This window comes from Pimephales promelas, chromosome 5 (assembly GCF_988280905.1).
Source record: "Pimephales promelas chromosome 5, fPimPro1.hap1.1, whole genome shotgun sequence".
In the NCBI taxonomy this organism is placed as follows: domain Eukaryota; kingdom Metazoa; phylum Chordata; class Actinopteri; order Cypriniformes; family Leuciscidae; genus Pimephales; species Pimephales promelas.
In genome coordinates, this window is record NC_142773.1 from 40702608 (window position 1) to 40726766 (window position 24159).

The window sequence follows — 24159 nt, forward strand, 5'->3', positions numbered from 1 at the left end:
GGAGAAGAGACAAGAGGAGACGAGATGACACGAGAATAGACGAGAAAGGAGACGAGAGGAGAGGAGACAAGAACAGATGAGAGGAGAGGACATGAGAGGAGATGAGAACAGACGAGATGAGAGGAGAGGAAGAAGACGAGAACAGACGAGGAGATGAGATGTGAGGAGAGGAGATGAGACGAGAACAGATGAGGAGACGAGACGTGGGGAGAGGAGAGAAGACGAGACAAGAGAAGAGGAGACGAGACGAGACGAGATGAGACAAGAGGAAAGGAGACGAGAGGAGAGGAGACAAGAACGGATGAGAGGAGAGGACATGAGAGGAGATGAGAACAGACGAGATGAGAGGAGAGGAAGAAGACGAGAACAGACGAGGAGATGAGATGTGAGGAGAGGAGATGAGACGAGAACAGATGAGGAGACGAGACGTGGGGAGAGGAGAGAAGATGAGTCGAGAGAAGAGGAGACGAGAGGAGAGGAGACGAGAGAAGAGGAGACGAGAGAAGAGCAGACGAGACGAGATACAAGTGAATGCTTTATCATTGAAGTGTGTGTGTGTGTTTAACTTCAACTGTAAAAAAAGTGGTGTAGGATCACTATTAGAAACATAACCGCAGATATGAAAACGATAATATTCACACTTCTCAAGAATGATTTTATACGGGACTAATGTAGTATGGAATTCTGCTCTCAAATGTCAGACATTAGGACTTTTCTAACCATTTCTTCTGTTAGATACACTATATTGCCAAAAGTACTGGGAAACTTGAGCATCAAATCATCATATTAGAATGATTTCTGAAGGATCATGTGACACTGAAGACTGGAGTAATGATGCTGAAAATTCAGCTTTGATCACAGGAATAAATTACAATTTATAATATATTCACACAGAAAACAGTTATTTTAAGTTACAATAATATTTCAAAATATTGCTGTTTTTTACTGTATTTTTAATCAAATAAATGCAGCCTTGATGAGAATACGACTCTTCTTTCCAAAAAAAAAAAAAAAAAAAAAAAACATGAGCAAATTTTACCAAGCCCAAACACACACTCAACCTCAGTGTTTTAAAACAGCCAAAATGGACTAAACGACAGTATTATAACACTAGGGCACCATATTGATTCCTGACTATAGATTTTCCAGTAAAAGCAAACAAAACCCAAGCTCCTCAATCCCCACGTCTAAGATAAATGGAAACCAGAGAGCTCCGTGTGTGTGTGTGTGTGTGTGTCAACACTCCATGTTGTGAAGTCCTGGTGTCCTCTAGCTGAAAATAAAGATGAAGAAGTCTAATTTCAGGTTTGGATCAGAGATGTATTATTCACCACTCTGATTCTAGAATAAATCACCTCATTACAGCACTAAGCACATTTCTACCTGCGGGTACAGTGAGCCGAGCCAAAGCTAGACAGAGTCTGAACTCGCACAGAAAGGTCCATCACTGTTATTCAGCACAAAAAAAAAGTCATTAAGTTTTCAGGAACCAAAACCATCTTTTAGTATATGGTTTTAAAGGACAACTCCAGCACAAAATGAACATTTGGTGTAATAACACATTGGTACCGAGTAGGGCTGGGTAATAAATATGGATTTCTCGATATTAATCGATTCTCATTTTTATGAACCGATATCGATTCTTAAATCTCAAGAATCGATTAGTCATCCTGTTTCATTTGAATGAATGGGACACTGTATCGCGGCTGCGCGCATCCAAAAAAATCGCAATAATCTTTGTCCTTTGTTACTATTGATATGAAACAAAGTCTCAATTTTCAAATTACGTCCATTTTCTTTAGAAATTCAAAAACATAAATAGCGTTTTGGCGCTGTGGCGTGAGATCGCTCTGGCGCAGCTCAAGAGAAGCAGCAGCGCTGATCTCTCTTCCGGGTTAATAATACCAGTTACAGCGCGAAATAAACATGAATGAGCATCTGAAAGTGTGTTAAAAGATAGAGTACAACTTATCGAAATCCGTATCATGTCACATTGATTCGCTCAATCAGCGTTTCAACCGTGGAAAGACGTCAGTTAAACAGCTTGTAATCAATGTATCGTCATATTTACCTCAGAAAACCCACATCAACTCGTTAGTCAGCTAGAAAAAATAACTCTAGAGAGGAGCATTTTGCTAAATATATACACCATATTACATATGCATTATAATCTTAATGTTCTTCAATATTTGATGCATATTTTAATAAATCTGGCAAGTTTTTATGGCAGCCACCATTTAAATGTTTATATTTCATATATTTTCTTATTATAAAAATAAATAAAAGTGTAATTTAAGTGTTTGTGTAGCTACAAAACAGTTAATTATTACCTTCATATTAGGCTAATGATGTCTATAGGCTACAACTAGACTCCCATAGTTTACAGCATTAGTTAAGAGATTTGATTACCTTGAGAAAATTTGCCATTTATTGTAACTGATATCCAAAATAATCAATATTGAATCGAATTGAATCAGAATCGAAATCGAATTGTGAAATTTGTGTCAATACCCAGCCCTAGTACCGAGTCGACAGTTCTCTGGCATTTGTATTCATGATAATCGAATGTAAAGAGTTTTATCTCTATAAACAGTTTAGTTTATAACGCTAGTATATAGGGCATAGAATATCAGAAAATAGGCTCAAACTAACACAGTAACATAATGAGGGTCCCTACATGCAAACCGAAGCATTGAGAACTTTGTAAGTGTACAGACTGTTTAATAAGAACATATTTTATAAAGACAGTCCACTTCACATATACAGTACAGGCAGGAGCCATCTTGCAAAACAGTCCGTGCTCAATTTCAGTGACAGCTGTCATAGTAATCAATTACCCTGTGTGCATAAAGTCACAGCTATAGTAAACACAAGGTCACTTCAAGCACTATACATATAATAAATTAAAATGCCATATTAAATGATGCATAGACACCATCTTTATACCCAAGTGAAAATCCGGCATGAATGAACCTGATGTCTCTGTTCAGTTTCATCCTGAAGGCCTGAGATCCTCGGGGAGAGCAAAACTGATGAAGTACTGCATTAATTAAAGAGTCGCAATGTTTATGGACGTCAGTCTGTGGGGACTCTGGTGTATTATGAGAGTTATTAGGAGGTTCTGCACGGACGAGACAAATGATTCCAGAAGGTTAGAGAAAGAAAAGAGAAAGAGATGACTGAGATCTGGTGATATTTGTCATGCCTGTTTCCCCAGGCTGTTCAGAGCATCAGTGGGCGGTAAGGAAAGCTCAGTGAAACCCGAGAAGACTGCAGGAGAGAGAGAGAGAGGGAGAGAGAGCCTGTGTTTCTGCTCAACGCACAATCAAACAACACAATGAATGTCAACAGCACAAGAGGCATTAGGTCTAATTGAAATTCTTCTCTTGTTATTTCCAGAATAATATTCCAGACCCCCTACGAGCACCAGAGCGGCTTCTCTGCGGGATCTACAACCCGGAGTCGCGTAACCAGACTCTTAATTATCACCAAACGTCTAATACACACACACACCAGCTTATTCTGGCTAAGAGCCAATCAGTTGGACAGGAACAGATCACCTGACTGACACACAAAGACAACAAGCACAGAGTGTTTTGTTTTCACCTGCCGTTTAGGGGTTTATCTGAAATAGCTTACATCACACACTCATTCAAGCTCTCACACAACCGTTTATGACTTTTTAGACTTTGTGATGTACGTCTTGAGCATTATATGCAACAAACTCTGAGCATCTAAATTTGAAATCATAAATCACAGTTCACGTTTGTTCAAATGTTTGGGCTGAAATGTTATCTGTTTTCTATCGTAATATATATTAAAATGTGATTTATTCCTGTGATCAAAGATGAATTTTTCGCATCATAGGCCTACTCCAAAATCATTTTAATAGACTGATTTGCTGCTCAAGGAACATTTGTGATTATTATCAATGTTGAAAAGTGTTTCATATTTTTCTTTCTTTGATGAATAGAAAGTTCAAAAGAACAGCATTTGTTTGAAATGAATTGAAAATTGAAATCTTTGGTAACATTATAATGTTTTTACTGTCACTTTTAATTTCTTCTGTTAGATACACTATATTGCCAAAAGTATTGGGAAACTTGAGCCTCAAATCATCATATTAGAATGATTTCATGTGAAGGGTCATGTGACACTGAAGACTGGAGTAATGATGCTGAAAATTCAGCTTTGATCACAGGAATAAATTACAATTTATAATATATTCACACAGAAAACAGTTATTTTAAATTACAATAATATTTCACAATATTGCTGTTTTTATTGTATTTTTAATCAAATAAATGCAGCCTTGATGAGAATAAGACTCTTCTTTCAAAAAAAAACAACAACAAAAAAAACATATGAGCAAATTTTACCAAGCTCAAACACACACTCAACCTCAGTGTTTTAAAACTGCCTAAATGGACTAAACGACAGTATTATAACACTAGGGCACCATATTGATTCCTGACTATAGATTTAATTTAATGTGCCCCAAAAACTATATGAATGATAGTGTTAACATTCAACAATATTGTTGATCTGACGCTGTTGAATGAGAACTGAACTGAGACGGACGATGACCATTTTTTCCAGAACTGCTTTATAGATGAAATGAACTAATTTAATAATTGATGATCTTTACAACTGATTTAACACTGAACACTTTCCTGTTATCATTGTAAGCATATATAAAGCGCTATATAAATAAAGGTGATTTGACTTGTCTTAAGAAATAAAAAGCGACAGATGAACATAAAGCATAACTGTGGTTGACCTCTGAAAATGCTTTCGTGACACTTCTGCGAAACAGGTGCATTTTGTTTTCCAGCTCAAACTGTAATATTAATGGTGATTCATGAGTTTATGAACAAAAGTGGAACATAAATGTTAACCAATGGGGGAACAGTTTTGCTCACATGTGACTTAACACATTTTTAACAGAACAAAGAAAATGCAACATTGTAATGAAGGTAAACACATTTTCAAAATCTTCTTAGTTATTAAAAATAGTTATAAAATAATAAAAATAGTTATTTATAAAATAATATATATTATAAAATCAAATGTTCATAAGAAAGTGTAAAATATTTTCTATCAAATGACGAGGCTATCATGAGGTTTCTGTCTAATACAACATATTTAAACAATTTAACTCTTCAAAATTAGTTAATATATATACAAATGTATCATTAAGTAGAAAAGATATCAAAGGTTCTTCATTGGCATCGATGGTTCCATGAAGAACCTTTTTTTTAAAATGCTTTTCACTAAGAAGATTTTTTTTCTTTTAAGACCTGTTTACTGAAAGCTTGTTTCCGGCACTGAATAAAAAAAATAAAAAATTAATTGTGACTTTTTATCTCACAATTGTGAGATTTCAAGTCAGAATTGTGAGAAATAAAGTCGCAATTCTGAGAAATAAAGTCGCAATTTTAGAAATAAAGTCACAATTCTGAGAAATAAAGTCGCAATTCTGAGAAATAAAGTCAAAATTGAGAGATATAAAGTCGCAATTCTGAGAAATAGTTGCAATTCTAGAAATAAAGTCGCAATTCTGAAAAATAAAGTCGCAATTCTAGAAATAAAGTCGCAATTCTGAGAAATAAAGTCGTAATTCTGAAAAATAAAGTTGCAATTCTGAAAAATAGTCGCAATTGCGAGAAAAAAGACAGAATTGAGACTTTTTATCTCACAATTCTGACTTTTTTTCTCACAATTGCGAGCTTACATCTCGCAGTTCTGACTTCATAACACACAATTGCGAGTTTATATCTTGAAATTCTGACATCTTTTCTCAGAATTGTGAGATAAACTCGCAATTGTGAATAATCCGGCCAATTCTAAGGGGGAAAAACACTAACTTTTTAACCACAGAATAGTTTATATCTCACAATTCTGACTTTATAACACGCAATTGGAACTTTATATCAATCAATTCTGGATTTTTATCTCGCAATTCTGACTTTATAACACACTATTGTGAGAAATAAAGTCAGAATTGCGAGATATAAACGTGCAATTGTGAAGAAAAGTCAGAATTTTTTTTATTTTTCATTCTGTGGCGGAAACAAGCTTCCATAGAAAGGTTCTTTGAAGCTTTATTTTTTAGTGTATGATAAAAAAGATGAAACTATTTTCTATTTTGAGAGTACAATATATATATATATATATATTTATATATATATATTTATATATATATTCCTTCTGAAGTTAGAAAACATGAAGACAGCATCTAGTAAGTACTTCACTGTCAGTTCTAAAAACCACTGCGAACTAATATTCATCAGCCAATCAGATTGGAGTACCTTATTTTTAGAAAGCTATTGCCTTGTCCGTGTCTCCATTGCATCAAGAAGGCAGAACAGCGTCTCTCTTCTACCTGTTCCAAACTGTCAATCTCTTTTAGTGTCCACGCCGCTTCCCAGCCTTCCAGATTTAGCACTCCGTCCATCAACACACTTTTATAGCAGCGATAAAAATAAGCAATGCTCACAAATGCACACACACACACACACACACACACACATACACTGAACAAAAACAGTAGCAGCACATAGCTGAGCTGAATGTGAGGTAGAGCACATCTATGACGCAAACAGCACTAGTATGTGACGTACTGTATGTGGCATATTTCCACTTCGGGCACTGTTGAGTGTGTTATGCATTTGCATAAGGACTGTCTGTGTCCGAGGCGAAGACTTAGACAATCAATGGAGAGAGAGAACTAGCCCACCGCTCGATCAATACTCATACGATGCTGAAGTCTGAAGTTGAGTCATTCATACACATCATATCACAGCTCAGGTTTGCATGACTGCTTATATTCCTGCTTGAGAGCGTAATCTTTTGCTGTTTGATGAGTCAAGTCATCTGCGATTGTATCTTTGTAACACATAAGCGATTCAGGTCAGGTGCACGCGCCTTTAAAGTGCAGAGTGCCAGACTGTCTGAACATAATAAGATACAGCTCAGCCTAAAAATGAAAATCATGCAGCTTTTATTAACCTATTCACTCTCATGCAGCTTGATTTTCCCTGTGGAACACAAAAAAAAACACTTCGACTTAATGTTGTTTGCGTCGTTTGATGAACGTTGCACTATTATTAACTAAATTGAGCTGATTATGAATAATGACTGTCTTTTTTTAGAGCTGCTTTCAGTTGAATGGAGTTTAATGTACCATACTTTGCAATATTATACTGTTATTTTCTTGTGTATGACTGTGATGCTGCTGTAGCCTATTGTATAAAGTGCTCTACAAATAAATGTAACCTGACTTTGCAAGTTTTCTACCGTAAAATAATAGTTTGAATCGGTGCAAATGTGAACCAGAACTGATAGATTTATAACTTTTATGAACAAAAACGTAGTGCACAGAATGTGCATTACAGTGTCTAATTTAAATTAAAATATAGAATGAATAAAACTATGAATGACTTGTATTTACAACACACTTACACATTAAGCTGGGGCAATAAAATGTCTTGTAGCATAGAAAAAATAAAACATGACCTTTAAATAATAGCCTATTATTCACATAAATATACTGTATGGCTTCTGAAAACTTATATAGCGCACTTGTATAGTTTTTTTTTTTTTTTGTCATTTTGGTCCTTTTTTGAGACATGAGAATGAGCAGATAATGAATATATATATACTGTAAATATATATGTAAATATATATATATATATATATATATATATATATATATATACTAGGGCTGGGCAACGATTAATCGCAATGAATCGCATCCAAAATCACATCCAAAAGTTTGTGTGTAGTGTTTATAATTATTTTCTATATAAAAATTCACACACATGCACGTATATATTTAATAAAAATGTGTTATTAATATATAAAATATTAATATTGCACGTATATATTTAAGAAAAATGTGTTATTAATATATAAAATATTAATATTTATATTTAATATAAATTATGTATAAATATATATACATATTTCTTGAATATATACATGCATGCATGTGTGTGTATTATGTATAAAATAATTATACACACTACACACACATATATTATGTAAACACAAACTTTTATTTTGGATACGATTAATCGCGATTAATCGTTGCCCAGCACTAATACACACACACACATACACATAATCTTCAAAGGTTTGGGGTCAGTAAGATTTTGTTTTATATGAAATTAAAACTTTTATATTGTAATTGAAAGTGACAATAAACATATATGTAATGTTACAAAATATTTATAATTTAACTTTCCATTCATCAAAGAATATTGAAATATGGATTCGACAAAAATATGAACTGTTTTCATCATTGATAATAATCTGAAATGTTTCTTGAGCAGCAAATCATCATATTAGAGTGATTTCTGAAGGATCATGTGACACTGAAGAGTGACAATTCAGTAACTTACATTTTAAAATGTATTAAAACACGGTAACACTTTATAATAACTACACGCTAATAATCATTAGTTAAGCATGAGTAAACCATTACTTCATCATTCATAAAGCATTAATAGACATTAATAAGCAGTTCATAAATACAGCTATAAATGCTTTCTTCTTGATTTATAAGCATATCTATAATTTGTTTAATAATTGTATTTTCATCCTTTATTAATGATCAATTTATCATTTCTAAATGAAGTATTGCATTTTTTATAAACCAGTTATTTAAGAGTTTTCAGTGGTTCATACGATTACTTAGAGCGAGTAAGTAAATGATTAATAAACCATTTAAATGTACATTCATACATCTTATTATTTAGACATATTGTGATGGTTACTTAATGTGTTAATAAATGCTTTATTAACATGTATTAATGCTGTAATTAAGGATTAATTTGGGTAGTTATAAAGCATTTAGTAGTGGTCAGTTAACTATTTTTGTGACCTAATCTAAAGTGAGGACTAGTCATGCCTTGTAAAGCATTTTTAAAGGCTGTTAAATATTTCTATGTTCAGTATCACTGCGTTGTGTTTGTTACATTTTACTGTTTAGAAGATTGACGAGTCTTTAAATCACCTTTATAAATGCTTTACAAAGCATGAATAGTCCTCACTTTAGATTAGCTCACAAAAATAGTTAACTGACCTCTACTAAATGCTTTATAACTACCTGTATTTACTACATTTACTTACACTTTCTAAGTGATCTTATGAATGAATGACAACTCTTAAACAACTGGTTTGCAAATAATGTTATACTTCATTTAGAAATTATTAATTGATCATTAACAAAGTATGAAAATACAATCATTAAACGCATTATAGATATGCTTATAAATCAAGAAAAAAGCATGTATAGCTATATTTATAAACTGCATATTAATGTCTATTAATGTTTTATAAATGATGTATTAACTGTTTACTCATGCTTAACTAATGATTAATAGCGTGCAGTTATTATAAAGTGTTACCGAAAACACTGTACTAAAATTTCACAATATTGCTGTTTTTACGGTATTTCCGATCAAATAAATGCAGCCTTGGTGAGTATAAGAGACTAACACCTTTGCAGCTCAAACACTAAACACTACAATAAAACCGCAGCATTGTTAGGTGACCTGTCCCTTTAAAACTGAAGAGGCACTTCAAGGGGAGAATTTTCCAAACTGAGAGCATCACACACAGCGCAGAGAAGCAGGTCACTCGTCCCTGACCCCTACAGGTCTATTCCCAACCCCCTATTTCTCTCTGTCTGTCTTTCTGTTTCCCTCCCTACCTCGTTCACATCATTATTTAATTACGGCACTTTCAAGGACACAATCACAGTGCACCACACACACCTACTTCACCAGGACATTGGCAGGACACTAATCTGCAGTCTCATCAATTTTAGCTCATCCCGAGAGACACTGTAATATCGTGCGCGCATAAATCGTATACGTCCACTTGAGGATACACGCCTCAAATGACTGGCTAAACGATCCCTCTTTTTACAAGCGACCAATCAGAATGCTCCGTCGCCTCCACCAATCTTTCTGCATGGTAACAGAGCTGGTAAACGATTGGCCGAGAAGGAAGAATGAAGCCATGCCAAGTCTAATCTACTGTTACAAACACGACGCACAGAAATATGACAGCCACAACCAAGTCAGCACTGCGGTAGGTAGTACATTAGCTGATGCTGTAGCTGCGGTCTCATCGGCTAATAGAGCCTGCGGTGAAAACAAACACACAGTCAGAAAGGCAACTAGCTGTCGCATTAGCAGTCATTATCCAATCAACACAAGAGCACCTGAAGAGTTGCTGACTCAACGCAACAGTGACAAACAAACCGTAACAGCTGCACAAACACTAGCAGATGCAACAATAGCGACTTTAATGAGTTTTAATGGATGAGGAGGAGCAACAGTATGAGGTCAAGGAATAGGCCTTGGCAACTAATTGAAAAATAAAGTGAAGGGTACATATCATGCTTTTAAATCATTCATTTTTACATATAAATCATACTGTTGTGGTCTATATAAAACATAACTGCAATGCTTGGGTCTGAATTCCTCATTATTATAGCTCCACAGGCCCCTTTTCTGATGTGCGTCTGTGAGCGACCCGTTTCAAAGCGGCCCCTTTAAATAAAAAGGAGATGCGCCACACCCCGCCCGCTCTCCAGGTCGATGAGTTCACGGTCGGTTCAACTCCCCCCGTTCAGCCATTATTGTAGTTTGATTAGAGATATACGATTATATACGATACCTTCAAAGAACATTTTTTTTCACACGGTAATAAAATGTCAACAACGGAAGACTTGTCCATCAAGCCTTACATATTCGAGCCAGAGCGAGCGAGTCGATAAAGACGACGACGAACCTGCAGAACAACCTTCATATGGATGTATTGGTATGTGAGTTAACTGTGTTGTGTTATTAGTGAAAGTCGACTATTTCTCTTGTTAAAACAAGCACACTGACAAGATAAATGACTACGGTCTAATCTTACCACAAACAATCTGTATTGATAATATGATACGTTTAGAAAAGCATCAGAAAACACAGCAGCTAAATGACCATTGATGAAACTCAAGAACAATAATACTGCAGACGTGGAACGTTACTTCAAAACAAAAACAAAGAAAGACAAAGGTACTGCTAAACCATGACCACCATGTGTTTTAAGAAAGTGAAGAACTTTATTTTTATTAACGATATTTACAGCTTATCGAAATGCTCTGTTCGTCGTCTCCAAAGATAGAAGGAATTTACCTCTCATTCAGACGAAGTCAATCGGCAAACGCTTCTTTATACTGGCGGAGGTTGTTGAAGTGGGGGTCACTAACGTACATCCAACAACCGAACATTTTGACTTGCCCTCTCGTAACTTCTGCATCATTGAGCTCGGACTACAAAATCGTAGCGAGAAATAATAATTGCTCGAACTGTTGGACCGTTAGTCGATGTCCTTATATGTCAGTTCCGCTGCAAATACGGTGACGTGATAGTTCAAAAAAACGTCATAGAGAACAGAAAAATCTGAACAGGTTGAAAAATATGACCAAAACAGAACATAAAGATATAAACGAAGCACCTGAAGAGAATAATTTCATCTTTTCTGTACTTATAAACACTCCAAATATACAACAAAATGCATTTAAGGGCTAAAAAAAAGTTGATTTTGAATGATATGTCCCCTTTAAAACCGAACAACTGTGCATTCATGCAAGCTTTTTAGGCTAGCCTTACCCACAACCCCTTTGGGGAGAATGCTTTGCATGCTCGCGATCGAGGTCAAAGCTAGCAGTGTTTTTAACTGTATGAGACTAGAAGTTAAAGGTAGGGTAGGCAATTTGTTTTTTAAACATTTTTGTTATACTGGTTGAAACTCTCTACACATCCTGATAGCACTCAATAACAGAAGTGCTCTAAATATTAAAACATGTGCATCTTCTGGAGAAGTCATTGCATTTGGTCTGATATCTTTCCTACCTGTCAACCTATGTGTTTCCATACCTCCGCGTACCAGCTCGCACAGTTGATCATCGCACAGATAACCATGAGGTTATGCAGAGTTGTAGACCGAGCGCCACAAACAAACCATCTTTTACAGTTCCTCCTGAACCAAAACAATGAGCTTATGCTGCGTCCACGCCATGTCTTTACCGAGATGGCAACCCATGACGTTCCTCCCGAGCCCGTTCTCATCCCAAAGCGCCATATAGGACGCTTTTGCAAAAGCGTAAATATCCAACGCACATGGCACCCTTTAACGTGAAATGAGACGCAGATATATTTGGGCAGAAGGCGCCCCCTAGTGGTCTAACCCTTACCCTACACCATACCTAAACTTAACCATAACCGAAGCGTCTCATTAGACGTTAAAGGGTGCCATGTGCGTTGGATATTTACGCTTTTGCAAAAGCGTCCTATATGGCGCTTTGGGATGAGAACGCGTTGTCCACCCGGAGCTGTTCACGTCCTCAGACTTTTTTATTTATGTGTTTTTACATGTCAACAGCATCAACGGTAAAATTAATCTGCAGCAGTCAGGTGATACAGGTCAGTGCTCTTTAAGTTATGTTCCTTATTAATGTAATGTTATGTGGTTTGAAACATAAGGGAATTTACCGCTGCTGTCCGCATTCATGTGTTTTAACCTCCTGGGGACCAAGGTGTATTTGGGGCCCTTGAGATGTTCTGACATGCCCTGAGATCTGTGCTTTTTTCAGTTGCTTCGTTGGATTTTTCTTATTGAACCAGAACTGAACTAAAAATATTCAGTGACATCTGAACATTAAATCTGATTCCTGAAGTTGTTGTTTTTTTTGTTTTTTTTTTGTTACTCTGGCCACTGATTTTGAATTGTGAAATCTGGCTTTAAATCTAAATTTTAGGGCTGTCAGTTTAACGCGTTATTAACGGCGTTAACGCAAACTCATTTTAACGGCGTTAATTTTTTTTATCGCGCGATTAACAGTCTTTTTGTCCAGCAAACTTTGCCGTTTTTTCACATGCTTTTGCAACAGGACGCGGCATGCGTTCCTGATCCATTTCGGCGTCTCGATCCGCTTGCGCTTTGGTCGAAGAAGCGACCAAACGTCCTTGAAAAAGCCATTGAAATGAAATGGTTTCAGAGTGCAGCGCGAGAACGTTTTGTGCCGCACACACTCGTTTCGGGCATGCGAGCCGACAAAAAAGTAACGTTACTTTTGAGTGGATGACGATCACGAGACGCCGAAATGGATGCCCTAACATTCTTAATGGAATGGAAAGTTTACTTTTAAAAAGTTGCCATATTGTCCCATTGACAAGACCAAGTGATCTGTGTGTTTTGTCGTTTTGAACTGAGCTATCATCATCACAGCACGTCCAGTCTGAAACACCACTTGATGATGGCCAAGCAAACACACACACACACACACACACAGATGATGCGAATTCTCCGCCCCCTCGCCAATATTAGGGCCACGTCAGTTTTTCTTTCACCCTTTTATTGATAGACAGTGTTACATTGTGTGAGAGATTATTTATAGGCTATTAGTGTGAAATTGAACACTATTCCAATGTTATTTTCAATAATAATTTTTCCACTTTTCCACTTTTCCATATTGATAAGAGCATTAAAATGAGAAAAAAATAATGTAACAAAAAGAAATCGAGAGACATTTAGAATAGATAAAAATGTGCGATTAATCGCGAGTTGACTGTGACATTTATGCGATTAATCGCGATTAAATATTTTAATCGTTTGACAGCACTACTAAATTTACAAACTGAACTGAAGTGTCAATTGTGAACTGAACTACTGTTTATTATTGCTGTTTAATTATTTATTCATATGATTTTATTTGTCAAAAGATTCAATTCATTAATGGCACAGGTGAAATTACACTATATTTAGCACAAACTGGGCTACCATAATATGTGAGCAACATGTATGCACATGTTTGTATTTTTGGGAGAATATTGCTTATGCGTGGTTATTGAAAAAACTAAAATTGAAAGTTTCTGAAATAAGGCCACAAAACACATACGAAATATGCGTCCACAAGACTTTTGACTAATGGATGTTGTTGCCTAGAGTTTTTTTCTTCACAATGATCTGAAAATCATCCTGCCCAATCTCGGTCCCCAGGGGGTTAGAGCGAGGAGGTATTGCTTTGTAGACGCTCTGAAGGGTGGGATCTTATACTTTCAAAGCTAACTTGCTAATGCTAACCTCTACGCAATTGCCAATCCTACCTTTAAATAGTAGCGATTTTAAACAGATGTTGCCACTCGCATGCAAAAGCAAAGAGTACGTGACAAAGGAGTCTGTGGTATCAACATGCAATTTTTTGACACTGGTGTCTGCCAACATACTCAAAAGGATGTAAATTTACCATTAAAAACAAAGTACACAATATAGTAAGAGTATGCAAATCGAAATGCAGTAACCTTTTTTGTTAAATAAACTAGTACATCATAAAACCATTTTCCAACCCATGTTTTGTCACAATGGTACGCATATCATAATTATTTATATTACTGTTGGGGCGATTTCCTGCATAATGCTTTCGTCATTCCTCCATGCATGTTTACAGCATATCCGTAAATAAAGGAAAGAAGGTCAGGCTACTACTATATGCAGTTGAAGTAGCTTGAAGCCGCAGCTGAACATCGAACCCGAAAAGAGTTATGCAAGCAAAAAGGGAAAGAGACAATATGCGTAATAAAACATGAATCAACATAGCATCACTTTTCCTGTGCATTGACACAAAACAATGTTTGGTTCTCTAAACTAGAAACTGCTTTGGTTTATTTGCCTATAAATAGCCTTGCCAAGTTATAGTTTCCATCTGATGTGAATAGCAATCATAACGTCCAATGTCAGCATTGCCAAATTTTTGTAGCGTAATTTAAAAACAACAAGGCTAAAAGTCACATGGTGTACACTCTAAAAAATGCTGGGTTGTTTCAACCGAAATTTGGGTCAAATATGGACAAACCCAAATGTTGGGTTAAAAAAGTAATTTAAAAAAAAAAAAAAATCACAGTTGGAAGTGAAAGTTGGCTTAAAATTTTAAATTACATGTCCATATTTGACCCAAATTTGGGTTAAAACAAACCAGCATTGTTTAGAGTGTAGCTTGTTTCTACTTCATTATTTAGCACCTCATGCACAGTTGCTTTACCTTTTCCTGGTACTGGCGTCGTGAGGAGTCCAGTGATTGGATGAGGGCCGTAGCGTGTCCGATGAAGACGGCATAGCAGGTGGCACCAACGATCATGCTGAGCATCGTCAGCCAGATATCAGAGAGACTCTCCGGAGCTTGACGACCATAACCAATACACAACATGTGACTCATGGCTTTAAACACAGCAAACGAGTACAGCTCACTCCACGTGTCATTCTGCAGAGAGAGAAAGACAAACACAAAACATAAACAGAACGAATCACATATGCCAATCTGAAAGCACTATAACAGTAAAAAGCATCAGTCTATATGACTTTTGCACTCTAATACACTTTCATTCTATGCAAAACATCAACATCAACTTAATAGCTATATGTTCACCAAACAGAGTGGTAAAGTTACTTAAGTTATAATTGGTGGCGGTGATTGATGGCGCAGTGGATAAGACACATGCCTTTGGTGAGAGAGACCCGGGTTCGAATCCACCGTGAGACACCAATGTGTCCCTGAGCAAGACATTTAAAGGGATACTCCACTTTTTTTAGGAAATAGGCTCATTTTACAACTCCCTCAGGGTTAAACAGTTCAGTTTTACCATTTTTGAATCCATTCAGCCGATTTTCTGATACTAATGCCGAGTTCAGACTGCATGATTTTAGCCACGATTTTGGCTCGCCGACAGGTTTTGAGAAATCGCCGACAAATGCCCGAAATCACAGGCAAATCGGCGCTCGTTCACGCGAGTGACAATCACGCAGTGTGAATGAGCAAAGACGCGAACTGAGAGAATCACCGACGAGTCGCCGACGCCCGTGAGATATTTGGCATGCTAAATATCTGGACCTGTCGGCGATTCAAAATCCTGCTGTGTGAAAAGTGTTTTGACTGAAAACTACATCGGCGATCACCGGCAGCCAGTGAGAGAGCAAAATACAGAGCAGCAGGGAGTTCGGGGAGGAGTTATAGATCACATATCAACATGATATGGCATTGTTTCAGAAAAAAAGCTTCTTCTCGGTCTATTTGGACACAATAAATGGAAGAAAAATTTGTAGAAATTTGGCAGGAGCACTCGTCTCTCTTTGACGTTTCAACAGCTGTACCACAACCGGGTCGAAAAAAAAGTCTCACGTGAGAACTCCGGTCTTGCACGTGTGGTGTCGCGTTGTTTCCTTTTCACATTTCACGTGTGTTTGTTGTGAAACGTAGTTTGCGCGCAGCGTGCTAAACAGAGTCTGTCGGCGATTTTTCCTATTGTAAAGTCATGCAGTGTGAAACCTTCTGTCACCGATCAATCGTCCAGTGTGAACACAGCAGTGACTGAATTCTGGCCAAGATAGTCATGCAGTGTGAAAAGAACAGCGACCCGACTACTTTGAAAATCATGCAGTCTGAACTCGGCATAAGAAGAATATCAGTAACCAGACAGTTTCTGGTATATTTTTTTCCTACTATGGAAGTCAATGAGACCAGAAACTGTTTTGATACTGATATTCTTCTAAAAATCAGAAAATCGGCTGAATGGATTCAAAAAACGGTAAAACTCAACTGTTTAACTCTGGGGGAGTTGTAAAATGAGCCTATTTCCAAAAAAAGTGGAGTATCCCTTTAACCCCTATTTGCTCCAGAGGCGTGCGAGTGCGACCTCTGCCATATATAGTAATTTTAAGTCACTTTGCATAAAAGCGTCAGCTAAATGAATAAATGTAAATGTAAGATGTAAATAATTAGTAGAATGTCTAAAGTGAACAAAAATAAAGTGTAATCCACAAGGCTGTATAAATAATGACATAGTTGTCATGCTTGGCTTAAAGCGTGGCTCAAATGATATTATTTACAGGCCTGGTTTTACAGAGAGGCATTTACAGAGAGATGAAATCTTTCAAATAGTGCCATCCATATATCCACCATCCACAGAGCTGTTCATTCAGCTCCGGCTTGTTATGACTGCACCAGACAGCCAGCTGTTCAACATCCTGACTATATGCAGACTCATAACCATCTGATGAGAGTAGTGTCATCCGCAAACTTCAGGAGCTAGACAGAAGTGTCTCAGTCGTTCTTGTAGAGGGAGAAGAGCACACATCCCTGGGGGACGCCAGTGCTGATTTTGTAGGTGTTAGATGTGAAGTTGCTGGGGAAAAAGAAAGCTGGTGATCCATTGACAGGTAGAGCTAGGACCAGAGAGCTATTTTAGACCGCAGGAGTCATGTGATGGTGGTATTGAAAGTCAAACTGGATTTCACATATAGGATCCTCACATAAGTCCCTGATATTCCAGGATGTAATCCAGTCCCATGTTGACTGCATCAGACCTGTTTGGGGGTTACTGGAGGTGTTGATGGTTGTGCAGAGACACTATAAGAATGGGTGTGGGGTGTGAGACTGTGATTTTCAAATCAGGTCATCAGCCAGTTGTTCGATCATCAGTTGTTGGTTTTCAGCTTTTAAAATCTCTGGGATGTGCTGGACCAACAAGTTTGATCCACTGCGGCTCCACCTTGCAACATACTGGGCTTGAAGGATCTTCTACTAACATGGTGCCAGATCCCACAGGACACCTTCAGGAGGATTGTAGGGTCCATCACTCTTAAGGCGCTTTTCCACTGCATAGTACGGTACGGTTCGGCTCAGTACGCTTCGACTCGGCGCGGAACAGTTCGGCTCGCAAAGTGCGTTTCCACTGCAGTAGTACCTCTTCAATGTGTGTGGGACTGATCGCTATTTGCGCGCGTCTCTACTGCCATGACATCATCTTAAAAGCGCCACATTTTCAAACCCACAACACAGGAACAATGGAGACTATCGAGGGGATGGTGTTCCTGATTCTCGGTATGTGGTTGTTTTTAACTGCTAGACGGAAAAATTTGTTTAAAATGAGGCTGATGGCAGCAAAACAAAAATACTGCTAAAAAAGTGTCTCGTGTCTCGTGTCGCAAATCCAATGACGCTAGTAGTAACGCTGGTAGTGACATTCTGTCTGACCAATCAGTGATCTGCAGTGTTTCACGTCACATTTTAGTACCGGTACGGTACGCTTGGAACCTCAACAGACCAGGTACCATTTAAAGCGACCTGAAGCGAACCGTAGTGTACCGTACCATGCAGTGGAAAAGCACCACAAGTGAGCCGTACCGAACCGAACTGTACCGTACTATGCAGTGGAAAAGCGCCATTAGAAGAAATGGTTCTATTTAGAACCAGAAATAGTTCCATCCCCCGTCTTCATATATGGAACTCCAAAATGCTTCTATATAGAACCATTTTTTTTTTTGGTAAAAGGATCTATTGGCCAAGTATGGAACCCCAGGGTTCTATATAGAACCCAGAGGAACCCTTTTTTAAGAGTGTATAGAACCTTTTAGGGGTTCCAAATACGTAGCGCTGATAGAACTTTTTAAGCTTCTATATAGAACCTTTTCTTCTAAGAGTGATGGCTCGGCGGGTCGTTGCTGTTTTGGCAAACATTAGGACCAACAGTATATTAGGCAGGTGGTAATAATGTTTTTGCTCAGTGGTGTATGTTTTATCCACAAGTTTCCTACGCCCCATGAGGCCTTGCGTCAAAAGTGGGCGCGACTTCCGGTTCGAAGTAAACAAAGCGCGACTTGACATGCTTGACACTCGTTCATTCAACAGTTGACAGTCATTCAAGTTATAGCGATCCAAACTAGCTAACGATGTGGGAACACAACCTCAACGAAATTCAAAAGGGTGAAATAACAGTACCTTACCCTCCGCAATAGTTGATTGGGAGTATTATAATAACATTATTAATAATCAATACTCATCAAGACAGACAGTTGTGCGAGCTGACAAACAATTAAAATAAAAAATACACACTTAGTCATTGTGCTTTGGAGTTTATTCAAAATTATAAATGAATGTGCTTCATGAATACATTACTGGCACATTTGGTATTCTGTCAACACAGGCTTTGATCCTGAGTTTCGGTGTAACATCAGTGGCGAACAGCCAATCACATGCTGATAGAGTTTATAGAATATTAAGAATCTAAACAAATGTACACAGGAAGATTCGTCGTCTTTTGGGAGGTGATGGAAACTACAGTCGTTGGTTGGCAGGATCACTCTGATTTCGTTTTCAGCTTATGTTCAAAACAATCCCGTTTAAGCCACTGAATTAGTTTAGTCCAGTTATACATACAACCGCGAGCAGCACATGTTGTCCCTGAGCTCCGTAACGACATCTCTCATAAAGATTTGCGTCTTTAAATAGTAAAATAATTCTCCGAAAAACAGCTAGCCTCTTCGCTAACTAACACACAAAATACCATTGGAATGCTACTTCTGCCGCCTCACCGGAAGTTTCACCCACTTTATTTTTTACAGGAGCGCCCCTCGGAAACTTGTGGATATTCTGAATGCAATTCATATTATAACCAAGATGTCTGCAGTGCCACTTTCTACACTCTTATAAATAAAGCATTTAGCTGCAGAGTGGATGGCTGTCAGACGTCTCGGGATGAGAGAACAGTGTGTGGTAGGGCTATGCCAGCAGTCTCAAACAAGAAGCCATTAAATGTGCCCTTTTTAAAAATGTGTCTGCTGCCTGACTTGTGCTGACATCCGGCTAATTCCCAAGGCAAGATTAATTACGGTTGCTTTCCTCTGAAAACCGAAAACCACCCTATCATGACTCTATAAGACCCCGGATTACAAATTGAAATGGTTACTCTGTGTGTCAAGAGTCTATTAAATAATATTATATGATATTACATGTGTGTATTATATATTATTATTATATACACTCAACTAAAGGATTATTAGGAACACCACACTAATACTGCGTTTGACCCCTTTCACCTTCAGAACTGCCGTAATTCTACGTGGCGTTGATTCAACAAGGTGCTGAAAGCGTTCTTTAGAAATGTTGGCCCATATTGATCGGATAGCATCTTGCAGTTGATGGAGATTTGTGGGATGCACATCCAGGGCACGAAGCTCCCGTTCCACCACATCCCAAAGATGATCTATTGGGTTGAGATCTGGTGACTGTGGCGGCCATTTTAGTACAGTCAACTCATTGTCATGTTCAAGAAACCAATTTGAAATGATTCATGGTGCATTATCCTGCTGGAAGTAGCCATCAGAGGATGGGGACATGGTGGCCATAAAGGGATGGACATGGTCAGAAACGATGCTCAGTTAGGCCGTGGCATTTAAACGATGCCCAATTGGCACTAAGGGGCCTAAAGTGTGCCAAGAAAACCATTACACCACCACCACCAGCCTGCACAGTGGTAACAAGGCATGATGGATCCATGTTCTCATTCTGTTTACACCAAATTCTGAATGTTGTCCCAACAGAAATCGAGACTCATCAGACCAGGCAACATTTTTCCAGTCTTCAACTGTCCAATTTTGGTGAGCTCTTGCAAATTGTCGCCTCTTTTTCCTATGTGTAGTGGAGATGAGTGGTACCCAGTGGGGTCTTCTGCTGTTGTAGCCCATCCGCCTCAAGGTCGTGTGTGTTGTGGCTTCTCAAATGCTTTGCTGCATACCTCGGTTGTAACGAGTGGTTATTTCAGTCAAAGTTGCTCTTCCACTTAAGCACTATTCTATGGCATTTTGTAGTATAAATAGAGTGAGTAGTGTGTACACACTAGAAACACCAAAAATAAAAAGTGTACTTCAAGTGATGATACACTTGATTAACCAAAAAAATGAAGTGCGGCATGTTGGACACTTCATGCACTCAACTATTGCAGTTTTTCTTACGTAGCCAAAGGGGAGGGGCTATCAAACTCCAATGCTGAATGACAAAATACCCTAGACAGTTTAGTACACACTGCATAGTATAAGGGCACAGTAAGTACATAGTATATGATAAGCTGTATACTAGTATCCTATTAAAAACATAGCCTGAGTACTTTTCTCCCCTCAAGACCATTAGGTGGCATTCAGAGTTGAAGGGAAGAAGAAAAGAATTGTGAAATGGGGAAATGAGGAAAGTGTCCTCAGAGTGAGCACGTCACTGCAAGAACACTGGAGTGAACAGGCATGAATTATAAACGAGTCTAGAACATTTTGCCTCGACAACAAAAGTAGAGAGTCTATCCTGAAACTTTGGACACACACAAACACACTAAGAGACATTGCATTTGCAGAGACTAGAGTTGGAAATAGAGTGGATAGAAGGGGGACACGGACACATCCAATAGCCAGGGACGTTGGAACTATTTTGTGAGAGGGGGGGCGGGATTCACGGTAGGGGGGGGGGGTGGCTGTCGGAATTACGCACCGTTTCAAAATATTGGTATTAAATCCATTTTCTGAGAATTTATCAGACAACTTGTTGATTAAAACGATTGATTAAAAATAAATACAATTTATAAAAACGAAATTCTTTTAAAAAACATAATAAGTCAGAATTACTGTGGGCATGTCTGACCCATTCCAAATGTTTTCCGATATGGTGACTCTACTGATGGACTGCTCCTTGATCCATCAGTGCTTGAGTCACCATATATCGGAAAATAAAACGTTTTAAACATGAATAAAACATATCCTGTTAAGCAGAGCATTAATTTAGTTCGTTTAAATAAGAGATCTAGCGCTAAAATGTTTTGTTTTTGAAATCAAGAGGAACGCTTGTTGCCGCTGCTGTCAGTTGTAGGCTATGTTCTCTGTGGCGCGCAGTCTTCACTCGGGCACTTTAATCGCCTTTACGTCGGAGACTCTATTCATTCCGGTAAAATCACAAAATAAATGTGTCCTATGCTTGATATTGACTGTAACCACAGATGGACATATTCTGTTTTGATGAGAGAGAAAAAAAACTGTACCTAGGGCAGATTAGAACCCGTAACCTCTGGCACTCTGGGCAAAAGAGCTACCACTAGACTATTAAAACGGTCAAATGAACTCTGGCGGATCGACGTATTTATTTATGGGTTGAATAGAAAGGCTGCACAGTTTGACAAGTTTGTACCCAGCACTTCCGAATGTGTCTCTGTGCCCAGCAAATTTCAAACTGACGCCCCTGCTTAGGTGAATTTAGGGGGCGGCCGGGGGAGGGGGGCGGCCGCCCCTCCCGCCCCCCCTGTTCCAACGTCTATGCCAATAGCAGTCTATAATTTCAAGTGTATACTAACATAAACCTGCAACTCCATCGACTATGTTGGGATAGGAGTACTTGCATGCTTTTCAGTCCATATATGAAGAGTTCAGATGCAAAAGCCTCTAAATGCCATTTGAAATTTTCTTCTTTAATGATGATTTTTATCAAACTTGTATATTTAAGTTCAGTAATTTCACTTAAATAACAGCTAATAGGTAATTATCATTGCCATTTAAGTGAAATCACTGAACTTAAATATACAAGCTTGATAAAAATGATCATTCTAGAAGAAAATTTCAAATGGCACTTAGAGGCTTTTGCATCTGAACTCTTCATATATGCTTTTTTGGTTGAAACCTATGTAATATGTAACAATAAATCTTTCAAAAAGTAGAATGCTTCAATGTTGCTTCAATGTTGCCTCAATTTAGCGAGTGGCGTCCATTTATCATCTAAGAAATGAATAGTCATTTCGCATTTTAAATACAACTGTGTGAGCAAATGTCATAACAGTCGGCAGTCAGATCATATAACTAGTCAAGAAAGACATATCAATATCATTTCTGGTTTGTCACATTCAAAACATATTGTTATATAGATTACTCATACCGTGATATGAGATTTTGGTTCAGCCTACAGCAAAAATACTACGTATGTACAAATATTTGCATTCATGCATTTGGCAGACGTTTTTCTCAAAAATGACTTTTGCCAATAATATAAGCTATTCTAAACATACTAATATCTTTTGCAAGGAACTCTCATCTGTAACTAGACTGAAATAGTATACAAGTCTAATACATAAAGGAAGAGAAAACGAAAGCCACAAAAGGATCTGAGACACTTTCTTGAGATCGCTCTCCATTCATTGGCTCATGCCCTGCTCTGCAGTGATAGGGCAAGTGGCAGTATGGCAAGTCACTCATTAGTCACTCAGACACGCGTGCCCTGTGGCTGATAAGCTCCGCGAATATCCGACTCTTGGATTGTGCCTGTAATAGCGGTAGTGCAATCGTGCTGCCAGCCTGTTCTGACTCTATTTACAATAGCTTATCTAAACCTACAGCAGTCCTCGCGACGACACGCGCTGCTGCCCAGGCCCTGAGACACCAGATGCTGTGTAATATATGTTTTTAATCTCAGCCAAGACAATCCAACATCTCTTCAGCCATCCATTCACCTCTGCGTCTGACCGAGAGATGTTTTTCATCTCAAACGTGAATGCAGCAGTCCTGGGGAAGTGCTACTAAACATCAGTCTGCTCTTCAGGAGGAACACATTCAGATGCCGAGTAAATTACCTTTCTGATTGGTTCTGTATGACACCAAGAGGTTATTTATCCCCTGTAAAGAGATACAGCTGTTGTGCATTATAGTGCTGCAAGGATGATGTATTATTGTAGGCCACTTTTGGTTCCAATGTTCCATCATCCTTAAAGGGATACTCCACTTTTTTTTTGGAAATAGGCTCATTTTACAACTCCCCCAGAGTTACCGTTTTCGAATCCATCCAGCCGATTTTCTTATATTTAAAAGAATATTATCAGTAACCAGACAGTTTCTGGTCTCATTGACTTCCATAGTATATTTTTTTTCCTACTATGGAAGTCAATGAGAGCAGAAACTGTTTTGATACTGATATTTTTCTAAATATCAGAAAATTGGCTGAATGGATTCAAAAACGGTAAAACTCAAACGTTTAACCTAGAGGGAGTTGTAAAATGAGCCTATTTCCCAAAGAAGTGGAGTATCCCTTTAACTTTTAATGGGTTAAATGCCATTGGTGAAAACAAGCTCAAGATATTTTCAAGTTTTACCCGACAACATAAAACATATCGGTAATTTCGTCTTGTAATTTTTTTAAAGCTTTTACTTGTCTTTTAATGCCCACTACAGATTTCGGCAGTCCTATAAGATCATCACACGTCAGATTTTTTTTTTTTTTTTAATGATAAATATCCTTTTTTTTTT

At 37.8% G+C, this 24159-nt stretch overlaps 2 protein-coding genes across 2 annotated transcripts in view; both read right to left on the reverse strand.

Moving 5' to 3' along the window:
• The window catches only part of hsd11b1lb (hydroxysteroid (11-beta) dehydrogenase 1-like b), a 178975-nt gene that overhangs the window by 87325 nt on the left and 67491 nt on the right, over nucleotides 1-24159 (reverse strand). The window lies entirely within an intron of this gene.
• Nucleotides 1-24159, reverse strand: part of LOC120491915 (potassium/sodium hyperpolarization-activated cyclic nucleotide-gated channel 2) — a 72183-nt gene that overhangs the window by 16358 nt on the left and 31666 nt on the right. The window contains exon 5 of the mRNA XM_089131534.1: nucleotides 15104-15322. Coding sequence (XP_088987660.1) covers nucleotides 15104-15322 — 219 coding nt within the window. The remainder of the gene's footprint in view (nucleotides 1-15103; nucleotides 15323-24159) is intronic.